At 39.7% G+C, this 15,129-nt stretch overlaps 1 protein-coding gene across 2 annotated transcripts in view; it reads left to right on the forward strand.

The window, feature by feature from the left end:
* The window catches only part of LOC118764774, a 17,274-nt gene extending 2,864 nt beyond the window's left edge, over positions 1–14,410 (forward strand). For both annotated transcript variants that reach the window (XM_036505791.1, XM_036505792.1), the window contains exons 3-5: positions 2,407–2,639; positions 6,653–6,746; positions 13,890–14,410. In XM_036505791.1, coding sequence (XP_036361684.1) covers positions 2,407–2,639; positions 6,653–6,746; positions 13,890–14,125 — 563 coding nt within the window. In that variant the 3' untranslated portion in view covers positions 14,126–14,410. The remainder of the gene's footprint in view (positions 1–2,406; positions 2,640–6,652; positions 6,747–13,889) is intronic.
* Positions 14,411–15,129: the final 719 nt, after the last annotated feature.

Consider the following 15,129-nt stretch of genomic DNA (forward strand, 5'->3'; position numbering starts at 1 on the left):
GAAGAGGTAGACCCGGAAGATATGGGATCAGGTGTTGAATCATGACCTTTGAATATTAGGCCTCACCGAGGCAATGACTAGTGACTGAGACCTTTGGAAATATGCAGTGCGTGAGAAGACCCGGCAAACCAAGTGAAACTATGACCTGTGGCCTATGCCAGTGGTGTAACCAGCCTACTTATGCGTACCTTTCCTTCACTGGACACTAAACTCTGCTTGCAAAGACCTGTTGAGGTAAGTGAAATTGAAATCGAAATCAAATTTGATGATTGGCATCCGTGCTAGTAGAGTGTGATTGCTGCCAGAGCAGCTGACTGGCTTCCGCGGCGGTGGCACATAAAAAGCAGCATTCAAACATGATCATTACCAGCATCGCCTTACTGGCACTAGTGCTGGTGGCACATGGAAAACACTTGAGCGAGGTTGTTGCCAGTGCCGCTGGACTTGTTCCTGTGCGGGTGGCACGTAAAAAAACACCACTTCAGCATGGCCGTTGCCAGTACCCTCTGACTGGCCCTCATGCCAGTGGCACGTAAAAGCACCCAGTACACACTTGGAATGGCGGACGTCAAACGATGATGATGATCATCATCATCACCATCATCATTGTTGCCGTCGTGTAACGTCTGCTTTCCATGCTGGTATGGGTTGGATGGTTTTATTGGGGATTGGTGAGTCAGAAGGCTGCACCAGGCTCCAACCAGATCTGGCAAAGTTTCTACAGCTGGATGCCCTTCCTAATACCAACCACTCCAAGAGCGCAGTGGGTGCTTTTATGTGCCACCGGCATGAGGGCCTTTTAGGCAGTTCTGGCTACCTGCACGGGAGTTAGTCTGGCAGCACTGGGAACGACCACACTTGAATGCTGTTTTCCACGTGCCAGTTAGGCGATGCTGGCAACGGTCACGCTCAAATGGTGCTTTTTACATGTCTCTGGCATAGGAGCTGATCAGTGGCCCTGGCAATGATCTCTCTTGGATGGTGCTTTTAATGTTCCACTGGCATGAGTGCTAATCAGGCGGTACTGTTATCAGCCATGTGAGCGATTTTGATTTTGATTTTGATTTCACTTGCCTCAACAGATCTTCACAAGCAAAATTTATTGTCCAATGAATGTGGGGTACTCATAAGTGGGTCAGTTATACACCACTGGCATAGTTCATGGGATATGGTCTCACTTGGCTTGTCAGGTCTTCTCAAGCACAGCATATCTCCAAAGGTCTTGGTCATTAGTCATTGCCCCAGTAAGGCCCAATGTTCGAAGGTCGTGCTTCCCCACTTCATCCAAGGTCTTCTTGGGTCTATCTCTTTCACAGGTTCCCTCAACTGCTAGGATGTCAATAAATGTGAAAAGCTCCTTTCAAATGTTGAGCCTCAGGGACACCGTGATCAAGACCTTTGGCATTAAGTTGTACTTGAGAAGAAGAACCACCAAGCTAAGTAAAATCACAGTCATGGCACATACTGGTGTCATGCAAATAGCACCTATGCCGGTGGCACATAAAAACATCCATTTACACTCTTGGAGTGGTTGGTGTTAGGAAAGGCATCCAGCTGCAGAAAACCATGCCAAATCAGACTGGAGTCTGGTGCAGCCTTCCAGCTTACCAACCCTGGTCAAACTGTCCACCCATGCCAGCATAGACAGTGGATGTTAGATATTCATGATGATGATGATGTTTTAGCAGTCTTATAAAAGCCTTAGAATTAAGCCCTCCACGGAGACCATTGGGACACCTTGTATTTTTAGATCCTGGATGAATATTGTTTCATTAAATATCAGTTTTACTCTTCCACTTTCTCTCTAAGAAATTATTCTCACTATTAAAAGGCAATTATGATTTTATTTATATGAGATATTGCAGCTCTCACCTTTTACAAATTCACATTTTGCTTGATTTGCATACAAACATACAATAAATTATTTGTTACATATATATCAAAAGTGTTTAATGTTCGTAACAAATATTGTTAATGATAATTCTTCCTCCTACTAATTATTTAAATCATTGAATTTAATATGATTACAAATATTAATAGCTACCATTCATTTACTTCTGAACCATTTTGGTGCCAACCTGCCAAAGATGGACCCTACTTCCCTAATATCAATTCTTTGTTTTAAAGTGGTCGAAATGAAAAATCGTTCATTAAAATTTCAAAGTTATTTAATAAATACTTCATCATTCTTGAAATTAATTGAAACCAAGACATTGTATTTCAACAAAAATATTCTAACAAATATTTCAGCCACCATCCTTTGAGGAATAGCTTGGATCTTAAAATGTCAAGTAATTTCAATTTTTCTTCTTTTCTTTCAGCACGTTTCATTTGTTAATGTATCACAACTACACTATCATCTTTTTGATTTTTTTTAAAAAAATTATTTTCTTCTTTCTTGTTTAGCTTCTGTGTGGAGAGTAGAATTAACCTCACGACCCAGACTAATAAGAAATACAATAGAAATAAAAGCATTTCTTGGAGTGAGTGTGAGTGAAAGAGATACTTTACATCACCTAACATTTCAAAAGTTAGCTTATCTCCCCATATTTGTTGATTTTACCAATATTGGAAATATAAGAACGAGTGAGGTTCATGTATACTTCAGTTACCCTCGTGAAGCCATTGACATATTCCAAGTAAGAATTCTGTATTTTTTATCTTCTCTGTTAAATTTTTTGTCATTGTTGAAGTCCTGGTCGGGCTTGCTTGATTGGCTAAAGAAAGAAAGACATTCCAGTCATGACCATCATGTTAGTTTCTCAGATGCATGCAACCAAAGGCTTTATTCAATGTGTCCTTCTTCTCTAAGACAGTAAGATGTGATTTAAAAGAGATTTGTCATTTCTAGCAAGAGATGCAATAGATGATATTACTGGAGGTGCAGGTGAAGGAATTGATGATGCGATAGGGTTGATGATGGGTGCCAGTGAGGAGGGTGGTGTTGGAGAGGTAAGGGCAAGTGTGGCAACGTGGGCGGGAGCAGGGGAACGAGCCAGGTTGGGAGGTAGGGTCAGGGAAGGAGCTGTGGACCAAAAGGTCTCATAGGTTATGGGCTCGTTTAAAGGAGGGAAGGGGTCGGTTAGGGAAGAGGTGTGAAGTGGACGGGTCAGACTGGAGATGCCGGAAAGCTTGAAGAATGGTGCGTTGGATCGTTTAGCGTCTGCTTTCCATGCTAGCATGGGTTATATATATATATATATATATATGATTAATGAGAGAGATGGAAGATATGAGAAACTTTATTGATCAATATATATATATGTATGTATGTACCTTCTATCTTTTCTCTTTTCAAAGGAAATATTTCTCTCACCATTCACTATTTTCCTCTCATTCTGATCTAACTATCCTCCTTGTTTGTTTTTGTTCAGTTTCCTTCTATGTTTCCACTGTTCTGTTTTTGTTTCCATAAATCCTTAATTTTTTTAAGAATTTATGGGAGCAACTGTCTTTCGTTGAATGCTCGAAATGAGGAGTAGATAGACAGCCGACAACTGATGAAGGGTCGTTTCTGTGTTTACTTGTCCTGATTCCATTTTTGTTTTACTTGTTTGCGTATTTAACAAGTTTGTCTACATATTCCATGTGTACACTGTTGGTGTTGTCCTGTATCCATATATGCATATAAACATATGGCTACTGGGATTCTGTGATGCATGTAACCTTTTAATCTGCAACACTAACTTCAGGAAGCCAGACAGCCACCTTATAATCTATCAATCAGGGAACTCTGCTAGCCAGATTGATTTCATACTCACCAGACAGCGGGACGCAGGGTTGCTCTTAAATACAAAGACCCTCCCGGTTGAAGAATGTACCCCCCAGCATAGGCTAGTCATTAGTGACTTTAGGCTCAATGCCAGAAGGATACCAAGAAGCAGACCAATCCAGAAAAGAAGGATTTGGAAGCTAAAGAGCCCTTCACATGGTCAGAGATTTAGGGACATCCTCATCAAGAAATTTAATGAGAGGGAGGAGGAGCTACAAACGTCAGACATAGAAGGTAGCTGGAAATTCCTACGGGACAGCTTGCTGAGTGCCACAGACCAAGTCTACAAGGGTAAAGGTGATGCTCTAGATAGAAATAACTACAGGGGTATTAAACTGTTGGATCAGGTGATGAAGGTCACAGAGAGGGTCTTAGCCTATCTCATTAGGGAGAGAGTTTGCTTAGATGAGATGCTGTTCGGTTTTGTGCTGGGTAGAAGGACCACTGATGCCATATTCCTGGTTTGACAACTGCAGGAGAAATACCTAGCTAAAGATAAACCCCTCTACATAGCTTTCATGGACTTGGAGAAAGCCTTTGACAGAGTCCCCCGATCCCTTATCTGGTGGGCGATGCGGAAACTGGAGATTGACGAATGGTTAATAAGGGCTGTACAGGCCCTATACAGAGAGCCCATTAGCAAGGTTAGGATTGGCAATGAGTATAGTGAAGAATTCCAGGTAGAAGTAGGGGTTCACCAAGGTTCAGCCCTCAGTCTCCTTTTATTCATTATAGTCCTCCAGGCAATAACAGAGGAATTCAAGACAGGTTGCCCCTGGGAGCTTCTCTATGATGATGACCTGGCCCTCATAGCAGAATCACTACCGGAACTAGAAAAGAAATTTCGGGTGTGGAAATAGCAGTCAAAAGATTGCTATTTCTTTTTTCTACAAAATATGTCTCCACGGATAACATTTATTTGTAACTCATATAGGCAAAAAGAAGAAAAATAATGAAATCAAACAGTCTTCGATATATATATATATATTATAAGGGTATATATACCATTTAATATACACAGCTTTTAAATTCAAGTAACTGTATATATATATATATATATATATATATATATATATATATATATACACACACACAAACACACATATATATACACATACATGTATAATGTATATATCTATCTATACATATACATACACATAGATGTATATGTATGCATGTATGTATATGTACATAAGCTTATATATACCATTTAATATACACAGCTTTTAAATTCAAGTAACTATTAGTTTCATGCTGTGAAAACAGGATTGTCAGACAAGCGTGTATACTGTGCCATGTATTTTCAAGCAATCTTTCAGACTCAAACATACAATATGGCTGCTCTTTTTTGAAGTGATGAGAAAGGAGGCTAGTATTTGATAAAACATGAAAGACGATGAGAGGAAGTAAAGAAGAAAAAGTGGAATGGGAAAAAACCAGAAGAAAATTAAGAGTTGTGTCTGTTCAGTGTCTTCAAACGAGAATATATTTGGATGGTGTAAATTAATTGAACAAGGATGCTTAATATGGAGAGGGTGGTGTTTTCTAGTTGAATAAAAGTAATTTGCTCAGATGTTTATATTTAGTGAAAATGCCACATCCTGAACTTAGGTGAGTAGAGATGCAGGCTTTGTTTAGCTGAAAGCTCTCATATCCCTTTTAGATATAAGTACTGTACTTGCTTGTTTTTTTCGAAAAATGACCAGCCCTGTTGTATATTAAAGAGCAAAAGGTTGCTTGAAAGTGCATGGTTTTCTATATGAGCCTGATCAATAATTGTGTTTTCACTGCATAAAACTAATATTAACTTCAATTTATGTCATGTCTATAGTAAATGATATATATCTCTCACTGGATGGAGTACATTTTTGTTGCAAAATGTAAAATTAAATAAATTATAATCATGGAGAACTATATTAAGCACATTTGGGTGCACTTGGATGTGGGAAGACCTTTCACTATGGAAATAATCCAGTGAATAAATCCTCCTCACAGAAAAATGTGTGAAAACCCATTGGGCTATGAATGACTTTATCAGGGGGTAGGATGCATGCATTTCTGTGTCCTTGCTTGTCATCAGTTACTAATATTCGTCTTTCACAGCCCTGTTTGGATAACAATAAATATTACATTTACTGATGCACATTAAGCTTAGCCAAGCTAGAATAAATAACTTGAGTCACATCAAACAGTGTTGAAAAATATATAATTGCATGTGACCATATTTAACAAATAATTATTTTACAGTTTAAATTTTAATCATTATCTTGTACAAGTTTAATTAAACATGGAACAGAATTACATTATCTCACAGAAACAAAATGATCGATGCAATAAAAACGACAGAATTTTTTGGTGAAATATCTTTATATATAAAAGTGAGGTTGTGTGCTGTCTGTCTCCTACGATTTAGATTCCTAACTACTCCCACATTTTACAGTGCAGTGTAACCAAAAGCGGGTATCTTATAGTAGTGATTCATATCGAGCCCTTCTGGGTATTAGCGCGCGTCTACGATGAGTCTACGATTTTAAAAAAAATTTACCACCATTTTTTCTTAGTTTTAATGCATTTTTTTGCTATTATATAAGGGAAGTAACTCTCTAAAAATGCATTATTAAATCTCAGAACATAAAAAGCTACAGTAAGACCCCCCCCCCTTTGTGGTTAGCCATATTGAGATGGCTATTATACTTTACATCTCTAAAAATGCTTATATAGTTATTTCCCTTACAAAACCGAGCAACGCCGGGCGATTCTGCTAGTTGATGATAAAAATGAAGCTCAAAATGACAAGGATTGCCCTTATATCAGTGTAGGTGTTTGCATTAATTTAAATATACAATGAAACTAATCATGTGTTGTTTCATAATTTTTCAGATTGTCATGACCAGAGTACTTACTGGAGAAAAATATGGTTGTGCTAATATACACATGACAATCCCTGCTAAATATTCATGCAGACTACTGGAAAGTAAGATTTTTTTGAACAACTAAACCAATCATATATGTGTGTGTGTGTGTGTGTGTGTGTGTGTGTGTGTGTGTGTGTGTGTGTGTATCTTTTTTGCTAACATGTAAGTGAAACATGACAAAAGTCAAACATGGATAAAAAACAGCTACATGGGATAGAGCCAGCCTACGTATGCATACCTTCCCTTCTTGGGACACAAAACTCTACTTGTGAAGACGTGTTGAGGCAAGTGAGGATCAGAATCGAAATCGATCAATGGAAATTGCAGATGAGTTACCAGTGCCGGTGGCACGTAAGAGAACCATCCGTTCGTGACCGTTGCCAGCGCCGCCCCAACTGGCCTCGTGCCGGTGGCACGTAAAAAGCACCATCCGTTCGTGTCCGTTGCCAGCCTCGCCTGGCCCCCGTGCCGGTGGCACATAAAAGCACCATCCGTTCATGGCCGTTTGCCAGCTCCGTCTGGCACCTGTGCGGGTGGCACGTAAAAAGCACCCACTACACTCATGGAGTGGTTGGCGTTAGGAAAGGCATCCAGCTGTAGAAACACTGCCAGATCTGACTGGGCCTGATGAAGCCTTCTGGCTTCACAGACCCCAGTTGAACCGTCCAACCCATGCTAGCATGGAAAGCGGACACTAAACGATGATGATGATGATGATGATATATTCTTTAGACACAAAGCTAGTCACTGTTGATCGTTGTATTGGTATACGCTCAACTGATGAGTCAGGTGTTTGGACTGACCGTGATATTGTAAACGAAGTATGTTTTGCTTATTAAAATATTCTTTTTCTAATGCATAAAATTATGTTGCAAAGTCTAGAATAAGATATGCATTGTTGAACTTTTAACTTATTCCAAGAACACATACTGAAACTTTATGTACCTTCCATGAAAAGTTGATGTATTTGCACTTTCAAAGGGGCTCTGTCCCATGTTATAAACCCCTTTAGTAGGGTCAAATAATATTGTAAGATGGTGAAATTTTGGAAATTGCCTTTATTTACTACCTAGAAGTTATGTTGTTATTTTCACTGAAATCGGAAGTATTTGAAATTTCACAGGGGGTGTTTGCCCCACTTTAAACCCCCTAATCTCAATGGAAAGTAAATTTTATGTAGCTCATTGTCTCTCTTGTAAAATTTTACCGGAGAACACTTTGTTTGTATCTTCTGTTCCCATTCATCCTATAGATGTACAGGCACACACATATTGAGCTTTATTATATATATATGTATATATATATAAGTGTATATCTATCTATCTATCTATCATCATCATCATCATCGTTTAACATCCACTTTCCATACTAGCATGGGTTGGACGATTTGACTGAGGTCTGGCAAACCAGATGGCTGCACCAGACTCCAATCTGATCTGGCAGAGTTTCTACAGCTGGATGCCCTTCCTAACGCCAACCACTCCAAGAGTGTAGTGGATGCTTTTACGTGCCACTGGCGTGAGGTCAGTTAGGCGGTACTGGCAACAGCCACGCTCAAATGGTACTTTTTATGTGCCACCTGCACAGGAGCCAGACCAGCGGTACTGGCAACGACCTTGTTTGAATGTTTTTTCACATACCACCAGTACAAGTGCTAGTAAGGCGACGCAGGTAATGATCACACTTGAATGGTGTTTGTAACGTGCCATCAGCACGGATGCCAGCTTGTTGCTCTGGTAACGATCTCACTCATATGGTACTCTTAGCGCTCTACTAGCACAGATGCCAGTCATTGAATTTGATTTTGATTTCGCTTGTCTCAACAGGTCTTCACAAGCAGAATTTAGCATCCAATGAAGAAAAGGCACGCATAAGTGAACTGGTTACACCCTTGGCATAGGCCACAAGGTTATGGTCTCACTTGTGCATATATATATTGGGTTTGTGGTAAGCAGCTTGCTTACGAACTGCATGGCTGTGGGTTCAGTCCCACTGCATGGCACCTTGGGCAAGTGTCTTCTACTATAGCCTCGGGCTGACCAGAGCCTCGTGAGTGGATTTGGTAGACGGAAAATGAAAGAAGCCCGTCGCATATATGTATATATATATATGTGTGTCTATATGTTTGTTGTGTCTGTGATTGCCCCCCCCCCCCAACATCGCTTGAGAACCGATAGTGGTGTGTTTACATTTCTGTAATTAGCGGTTCGGCAAAAGAGACCATTAGAATAAGTACTGGGTTTACAAAGAATAAGTCCTGGGGTCGATTTGCTCAGCTATAGGTGGTGCTCCAGCATGGCCACAGTCAAATGACTGAAGCAAGTAAAAGAGTATATATATATATGCTGTCTGACCTGTGCTAGCACGGAAAACGGACGTTAAACAATGATGATGATGATGATAATATATATATATATATATATATATTATATAAAAGGGCTTAGTAAAATAAATTACTTTGCCGCATACTGAACTCATTAGAAATAGCAGCTAAAAAAACTTTTTTAAAACTATTTCTAATACTTAAAGAAAACCTCTCTCATATAGTGTTTGCTCAATTCAACTCACGAAAGTATGGGGGTAGAGACATTAAAAAATCAAATGCAAAGGTTATTTGAGAACGTACGTTTCAAGATTAGTCAAACTCGACACTTCTATCATCAGCTCAGAACTCCTTGGTTTGGATTTGAAAACACTGAAAGTGGGAGCATACCCTTTCGGCTTCTTATCGCTTCTGAAGATCTGCTCGAAACTAACAGTGCCAGCAAACTCAAATATGCAAGCGAAGAATTTCTGTTCTCCCCTTTCCACCAGCGTGGGTTAAAATCAGTAAACACTATGCTTTTTTCGGTAAAATCCGAGGCATTAAATAGAGAGAGATGAATTATAATTTCAACAATTGAGGGTAAAATTAATTAATTAATCAATTTCACCAAGTATTCAGTATGCAAAGGGACCATTTAAGGCGAATTCAAATTATTACATTATATAAAAGGGCTTAGTAAAATAAATTACTTTGCCGCATACTGAACTCATTAGAAATAGCAGCTAAAAAAACTTTTTAAAAACTATTTCTAATACTTAAAGAACTATTTCTAATACTTATATATATATATAAACCAGGAAAAAACACCGTAGACAGAACCAGGAAAAAACACCGTAGACAGAACCAGGAAAAAACACCAAATAACGCCAACTTGAAATATGTATCCTCTGACCAAGTGGCAGACCAAACAAGTAACTCTTTTTTACTGACATACCTGGAAAATATGAAGGCCGACCTAAGCCAGGAGATCCAGCGAGCCATCACCAACCATCTATGCAAATCACAAGGACCACTCACCCATTACCAACTTCCCTTACCTCGACATTCCTGTTAAATGTACGTGGCATCAACCCATCAATTATTGCCCAAAAATGGAAGATCCCATATATAGAGAGTTGGCTTGCCGAAATGGCACATTGCTTCCCTTTCTTTATCCTTACCGAGACTCACCTGAACAACACCCATATGGACGCAGAGGTGAAAATAAAAGATTTCACCATTGTTCGTGCGGATCGCACAGACCAAAATAAGGGAGGGACAGCCATCTTTATCCATGACTCCTTTTCACTTGATGCCAAGGACACATTTTCCAATGGCTACTGTGAATCGGTATCAGTATACAACAAAGCCAAGGACATAACCATTGTTGGTCTTTACAGGCCTCCCCAGGCACCTCTAAAGTACTTTGAAGAGTGCCTTAGCAAAGTCAAGTCCTTCCTTCGGAAGTACCACTCCGGAAACATAATAGTGATGGGTGATTTTAACCTCCCTCATGTGAACTGGCCCACAAATACTCCGAAGTTGGGCAAGTGCTCTACATCAGATAGGGCAGCAGCAGAACTGCTCTTTAATCTGATGGATGAGTATTTCCTGACTCAGCTAGTGCTTGAACCAACGAGACAGAATAAAACGATCTTGGATCTGGTACTGACCAATCACTCTAGCTACGTTCACAGCATTTCAGTCGAAAAAACTCTCCTCTCAGACCACGACATGGTACTCTGCAATCTTAATTCCCGACGTATAAAAACCAAACCAGCCAATCCCACTCCATGGCACCCATTTGACAACATAAATTTCCACAAAGCGGACTGGGGAACAATCAGAAAGGATCTGTCTTCCATCGACTGGTCTTTTACTCTCAATTCCCCTCATATTGAGACCGCGTGGCAGCACTTTGAAACCATTGTCACCGACACATGCTCTAAACACGCTCCCAAGAAATCTACTAACACAAACAGAAACCGGCTCCCTAAAAAGAAAAAAACACTCATCAGGCGCATCAAAAGACTCAACAAAAAAATCAACCAATTAAAATATTCCCACACGCAACATCCACATTCAACAACAATGAAAAGACTAGAGCTGGAAAAACTTCATCTGCAGACTAACATGAAAACCTCCATTGAAAATCAAAGAGCTGTGGAGGAACAATGGGTAATCAAAAACATCAAACAGAACCCAAAAGTGTTCTATTCTTATGCAAATAAGCATAGAACCACTGTCTCACCTATTGGGCCATTGATTGATGAAAACGGCATTCCCCAACACGATGCTAAAGAAATGGCAGAAATACTGCAGAAACAATATTGCTCTGTCTTCAGTGTTCCCACTGATATTGATGTGAGGGAAACGAACGAAGCTGACTCCCAACACAAAATCGCAGACATAACCTTCACTGCCACCGACATCGTAGCAGCAATAAATGAGGTCAAACATTACTCCGCTGTAGGCCCTGATAGATTTCCCGCCAGTCTCCTGAAGGAATGTAGATATCAACTTGCAGTCCCTCTGACCAACCTCTGGAGAAACTCGTTAGACGCAGGTTATATACCGAAAAAGTTTCTATCCCAGTCGGTCATCCCGGTTTTCAAACAGGGAAACAGATCCCTCGCAGTCAACTATCGCCCAATCTCACTCACCTCCCACATCATTAAAGTGTTTGAAAGAGTGTTAAGATCAAGGATAGCTGACTTCCTGGAGACCCACAAACTCCTAAATTCAAATCAACATGGCTTTCGCTGTGGCAGGGACTGTCTAACACAGCTCTTACACCACATTGAAGATGTACTCAAAGCCTTGGGAACAGGTTCGAACTCTGACGTCATATACCTTGACTTCAGTAAAGCGTTCGACAGGGTAGACCATAACATCCTACTCTCAAAATTGGCAAATTTTGGAATCCGTGGAAAAGTTCTACACTGGATTCAGTATTTCCTAGCAAATAGAACACAACATGTTGTAGTTGATGGAGTCCACTCAAACCCAGCAAAAGTCACCAGCGGTGTTCCCCAGGGAACTGTTTTGGGTCTGCTACTCTTCATAATTTATGTAAACGACCTTTCCAGTGTCGTACATCACTGCAAAGTGAAAATATTCGCTGATGACACTAAGCTCCAGCAAATCGTCAATGAAGAAGCAGACCGAACTCAACTCCAGTCTGACCTATATGCTGTGAGTCAATGGGCAGACAGAAACAAAATGCAACTGAACGAGGGAAAATTTGAGCTGATGCATTTTGGAAGAAATTCCTCACTAAAACAACCATACTCTCTTCCTTCAGGGGAACCGCTCACAGCCTCTAACAATATCAGAGACCTGGGTGTAATTGTTGATGACGATCTCAGTTGGAGCGCACACATCAACAAGAAGGTCGATACAGCTCGTAGGATGAGTTCCTGGATCTTAAGAACTTTCCGGTCCAGAGAACAAGGTGTCATCATACCACTTTTTTCATCCTTTGTACGGCCACACCTTGAATACTGCTGCCCACTGTGGTCTCCTCACACAAGACAAAACATCTCCAGAATTGAGTCACCCCAGAGGGCTCTCACTAAACAAATTGAAGGCATGGCTGCTCTCGACTATTGGGATCGCCTTAAAGCCTTGAAACTTTACTCCCTCCAGCGTCGCCGTGAGCGGTACATCATTTGTACGATGTGGAAAATATACCGCCAACTTTGCCCAAACGACCTAAACATTAGCTTCAAGGTTCATCCGAGACTTGGACCACGGGCTATACGTCCCCTGCCAAATTCAAGATCACAACATACATGTACACTGCAACATAATTTCTTTTCCTCAACAGGCCCTGCCCTATTTAACATTGTCCCGAGGGAGATCAAAGAAGAAAAGGATCCCATCAACTTCAAACAGAGTCTGGATAGATTCCTTCAAAGAATACCAGACAAGCCACCCATAATTGGATACAACTCACCCAACAAGAACTCACTACTTAAACAAAACTTGACTTAAACAGGATTCGAATAATCCTATCAGGTGGTGCTATTAAGTTAGACATGGCCTGGACCAATCTCTGGTCGAAACATATCTAAGTTTTATCTAAGTTTTATATATAGGGAGATGTACTCGCATAGCAAGTGATTTGATCTGAGATCGTGTGCTGAAACGAAATCAATTGCAGCGTGGAAGGTGTTTGTAAGCCATTTAAGAAACACACAAAAGCCATTCGATTCACTTCAACATTTAAGTTTAATTTGTCAAAATATTTTTGTCGCTAAAATCCGCGACCTGTTCACTGACAAAAATCCGTGCTGCATCTGAGAAAGTAACAGTTAGTTCAGATGCAGCACGGATTTTTGTCAGCGAACAGGTCGCAGATTTTAGCGACGAAAATATTTTGACAAATTAAACTTTAATGTTGAAGTGAATCGAATGGCTTTTGTGTGTTTCTTAAATGGCTTACAAACACCTTCCACGCTGCAATTGATTTCGTTTCAGCACACGATCTCAGATCAAATCACTTGCTATGCGAGTACATCTCCCTATATATATATATATATTATCATCATCATCATCATTGTTTAACGTCTGTTTTCCGTGCTAGCACAGGTCAGACAGCATATATATATATACTCTTTTACTTGCTTCAGTCATTTGACTGTGGCCATGCTGGAGCACCACCTATAGCTGAGCAAATCGACCCCAGGACTTATTCTTTGTAAACCCAGTACTTATTCTAATGGTCTCTTTTGCCGAACCGCTAATTACAGAAATGTAAACACACCACTATCGGTTCTCAAGCGTATATATATATATATACATATACATATGTGTGTGTGTATATATATATATATATACACAGACACACACACACTCACATATTGAGTAATTAAATTTTTTTTCTTTATTTCAGGTACAAATTGGCATCTGGAAATTGTTTCTCCAGAAGAACATATGCAAGCTTTCTATGTAGAAATAATTCAAGGAACATTATCTTCTTTTTCTAGAGGTTTATTTTGGCAAAATCTCTGTAAACATGGATATAACTGTGTTGACCATTTCGATTTGAAGACATATGAAGATGATAAAATAACCGGCTTAAAACTGAATTTTTTGGATAAACCTATCAGAATCAATGCTGTAATATGATATTTTATTCACCCATTTTAAGATATCTAATGATGATAAGAAAGCAAATGGCGTAATTTATGTTAGTGAATTTGAGATTTCAAAATGGCTGGGTTCAAAATACTAGTAGAGCCAACTTGAAAATCTTTTCTGAAAATATTTATGATGATGGATAGCCCTTGACCTGCCCCTCCACCACTAAATAACCCATCCTATTACCTTTCAAGTCTGTGCTGTCTTTTCTCACAATCTTGTTAATTTTATCTCTCTTTTCTCCTTTATTCCCCCAAAACTTCCATCTGATGATGATGATGATGATAGTGGTGGTGGAGATGGTGATGTGGATAATGATGATGATGATGGTGGTGGTGGAGATGGTGATGTGGATAATGATGATGATATTGACGATTAAGGTGTCACTTGTTTCAAAGTAAACTCTTCCTTCACAAAGTGTCACTTTTCACGTGAATAATCAAAACTTCATCTCCAGTGCTGTTAAAGTCTCACTAGTTTAGTCCACCTTACTATAAATAGGTACCCCTAAGTGCTACATCTTACCACTGCATGCAGTGGGAGCTGTGTATAATTGTTGACTGTTCTATTGCTCTGCACTACTAAATCCATGTTCTACCATTAGTGTTGCATGGAGAGACATTCTCTTAATTCTTGCACTCATTTACAGTTCTCTGTGTTTTAACTCCTTGTTCAAAGAAGGATTTGGCATAAAAGGGACTAAGAAATGGTAGGTATGTTCAGAACACAATGACTTTTTATCTAATCGATGGATTTCAATGATACAGGTCATATCCTGTGCCACTGGTTTGTGTACCTAGTGATGAGGTGCATTTTCAAGCAGTTCACAAACGAGTGTCTACTACAGATTGACGTTCAGAGTTAATTAGGATCAAAAATGCTAATCACATGTTGATGGATATTTCTGGACAGGAGAATAGTCAGACAGTAGAATCTATATATTGAACTGTGTGATATAAATATTATTGGTTGTTTGATTGATTGATTGACTT

Source organism: Octopus sinensis, linkage group LG9, assembly GCF_006345805.1.
Source record: "Octopus sinensis linkage group LG9, ASM634580v1, whole genome shotgun sequence".
NCBI classification, from domain to species: Eukaryota; Metazoa; Mollusca; class Cephalopoda; order Octopoda; family Octopodidae; genus Octopus; species Octopus sinensis.